General features: G+C 32.6%; 1 protein-coding gene across 1 annotated transcript; it reads right to left on the bottom strand.

Annotated features, from left to right (window-relative positions):
* Positions 1-584: 584 nt before the first annotated feature.
* Positions 585-1,730, bottom strand: LOC105557521. Its single transcript, XM_012004778.1, has one exon. The coding sequence runs from the start codon at positions 1,728-1,730 to the stop codon at positions 585-587; it is 1,146 nt and encodes a 381-aa protein (XP_011860168.1).
* Positions 1,731-3,352: the final 1,622 nt, after the last annotated feature.

Raw genomic sequence — 3,352 nt, 5'->3', positions numbered from 1 at the left:
ATTAATACATCTAACTTTTTTAATACAGAAAACCGGGTATCAAGATGTAGTTTCTTTAATATTTTCTTGATGTTATCACTAATGTACCCAACGAACGGAATTGTGATGCTATTTTTAACAATTTCATCTATGTTAACAGGAGTACCAGTGTCAGAACAGTTGTGGTGTTTCAGGTGTTTTAGTCGTTTTTTAATATGCTTGTCAACTAGGGAGGAAGGGTAGGAATTGTTTCTGAGAATATCTTTAACAATTTTGATGTTGGCGTCATGGAATCGTGAGTCTGCGAGTAAGATGGCTTGGTCAACCAGATTAATAATAGTATTAATTTTATATCTAAGTTGGTGGTTTGAAAAATAATTGATGTACCGACCAGAAAAGGTTGGTTTCCTATACCAGTCAGTGTACAACTTATTGCCGTCTCTGAAAACCGAAGTATTTAAGAAGTTTAGAGAGTTGTTATTCTCAATTTCTACAGTAAACTTTAATCTGGGGTGATAGCTGTTGAACATATTAAGGACTTCAGTGAGTCTATTTTTAGGTAAAATCATAAATATATCATCAACGTATCTATAGTATACAGGAATTTAAAAAATCAGGGATTCTAAACAGGTGGTCTCTAAGTCGTCCATTACAATGTTCGCTAAGATTGGGGACAACGGCGAGCCCATAGGAGTACCATATATCTGTTCATAAACCTTTTTATTAAACGTGAAGCTAGTGGAGTTGAGGATTAATTCAACAGCGTAGAGAAACTGTGGTAAATTTAAGCTAATGGATCGGGAGATCTCAAGCCATCTTTTTTCGATGCCACTTCGTACGAGTTCCAAAGGAACGTTAGTAAACAGAGAAGTAACATCTAATGAAACCATGATTTCATGTGGTTGAATTGAGTGCATGGTGATCTCTTTCGTAAAGGACCAACCATCATTAATGTGAGATTTTGGTTTAGGCACGGAATCAAAAAGGATATTATGTAGAAATCGGGATATAGTATACAACGGACTACCAACTGTCGACACGATAATGCGTAAAGGGTAACCAGGCTTATGAATCTTAGGTAGGCCGTAACAACGTGGGAGATTGCCATTAGTACAGTTTAAGTGTTTATAAATCGAATTATCAATGATATCGTTGTCACGCCACGATTTGATTAGATCATGTAATCTGTTAGTGATTCGTCTTATAGGATCTTTTGGGAGTATCCTGTAAGTGTTTTTGTCATTTAGTGCTTCAGTCATCTGGTTGACATAGGTATCTTTGTTCATCACGACCGTGACTTGGCCTTTGTCAGCTTTAGTCACAAAAATATCGTCATTGTCTTTCAGAAAACGGTGACAAGAGGAAAACTGTTTTAGTAGAAATTTGTCTATAAAGTTAAAATGATTATTTCCACATAGAAATTTGTTTAATGCGTTACTAATCTGAGATCGTGTCTCATCAACGATATCATCAGGTATTTTATATGTGTTAATTTCAAAGTTTTTTATAACATCAAGTACGAAGTTGCGTCGGTCTCTTTCATTCGACTTGTCGATGGGAAGACCAAACTTGTCACCTAAGCTCAATATATCCAGAACGTGTTGTGGAATCGGTTTATCACATGCATTGATGATCCATTTGGACCGATCAGTCGTGCGGAACGACTCAAGAGCAAAGTTCTGTGCTGTCATTAGATGGTTGAGCTTATTGATGAGTTTTTGTTTGATCTTATTATTGTGGTTTTTAAACATGGTTTGGTTGACATTAAAAAGTTGTTAACAATCTCACACGGTAAGACCATTCTCAATCTATGTACTAAATCTCCGATCGTTTTCTTCAAATGTGATACCCAGAAATTTAAGTCTCTAATTTCTAAATTTAAAAGTGTCCTTTGACAACGGCTCCTAAGGTTAATAAACTTTCTACCTACCGAACTGTTGTGTAGGGTGATATTTAATTTGATGTTGTGGATATGTGAGGGAAAAACATTATATCTTCTGCATTGCAACAAGAAAATTAGTTGTTGATTCGCGGTACCGATCTTCACGTTGGTTTTTAACCACGTCCGTAATAGGCCTGCGTGGTAGCGTCCATATTGTCTGGAGATTAAGTTGAAGAAGCCTTCACGGTTGTACACCATTGTCTCAGTCAGGGTGTGTAAATCAACAATCAGTAAGGTGGATCGCCAGTGAATAAAAACACCAAAAATAAAATTCACGACTATAACTGGCCAAGTATATTTCAAATTAAAGTATGTAGGTATGTCGGATAGTGTTTTATGTATTAAGAAATTGTTTCTGATAATTTACAATAAAATCGAGAAGAGGCCGAAATCGTGGCTTATCGATCCTCCTCCTTTAATAATAATTGATTTATTTGTATTTTAATTAGTAAATTTTTATAAGTTTCTGCACTTTAATTAGTACAAAGTTTATTTCTTTTAAATAAATTCTTCAAAAAAACTTTTATTTTCGTCGACTATGTGTACGAAATATTATTACCATTATTGTTACTAATTTAATATAATTTTATATTTTGACGTTAACTACTTCGTTTCGATGGTGCAAGAAGATTAAAAGTATTGTATAAATTCCAATTTTTATTGCGTGTAAAGACAGAAAAACAATAACAATCCGAGAAATTATAAAGTAAAAATCATTTAATATATGGCTGAATGATATATTTGTTTGAACAGTATAGTAATAGTCATAAATCATTGTTTATTTACTTTCTTTTTCCTCTGGCTATTTGGAAGAAGAGGGCACTGCAGTTTACTCATTACAATGAAATTATATGAAAGTGCACTAGGAATCACTGATACCTTCCCATATGAATTCAGGCACATATAGAACACATATACATTTTCCATGTATATGCAAAATGTATTAATGTGTTAATAGGTGCAAAATTCATGTGGAAAGACATCAGTAATTCGTATAGTATACACCTTGATTTACCCTTCGTCATCTTTCTTATTTTTAGCTATGATAGCAGATTATCATACAAATACGAAACGTACTTACATCAATTTATTTTAAGGTATAATGCCGAATTTTTTGCCGCATAAATATATTACATAAACTTATTTGATACAATTTAACATAATTTTTAATACGTACACACAAAAATATACATACACGTACTTCATTGTACTTCTTTTTGAATTAATAAATTTTTAATTTCAATATGATAAAATCATTCGACATTGAAAATAAGTACCATATTAATTCTTTTGCAGTTATACAATGTCGGAACAGATTTGTTCTTTAATAATTTATTGCATAATTATTTTAATGCTTATTGATTACTGTTCAACAACAAATTCATAAAAACATCAATAATCATTTCTCATAGTTTTTATACATTAAATACG

The sequence above is a fragment of the Vollenhovia emeryi genome, unplaced genomic scaffold (genome assembly GCF_000949405.1).
Source record: "Vollenhovia emeryi isolate VEMERY1.0 unplaced genomic scaffold, V.emery_V1.0 DF939464.1, whole genome shotgun sequence".
Classification (NCBI taxonomy): Eukaryota; Metazoa; Arthropoda; class Insecta; order Hymenoptera; family Formicidae; genus Vollenhovia; species Vollenhovia emeryi.
Note: the sequence above shows the minus strand (reverse complement) of the source record. Positions and strands in the feature narration are given on the sequence as shown.

Excerpts from the sequence above, each read along its gene's own strand:
- LOC105557521 (XM_012004778.1), bottom strand. The coding sequence starts at position 1,730 with ATGTTTAAAAACCACAATAATAAGATCAAACAAAAACTCATCAATAAG.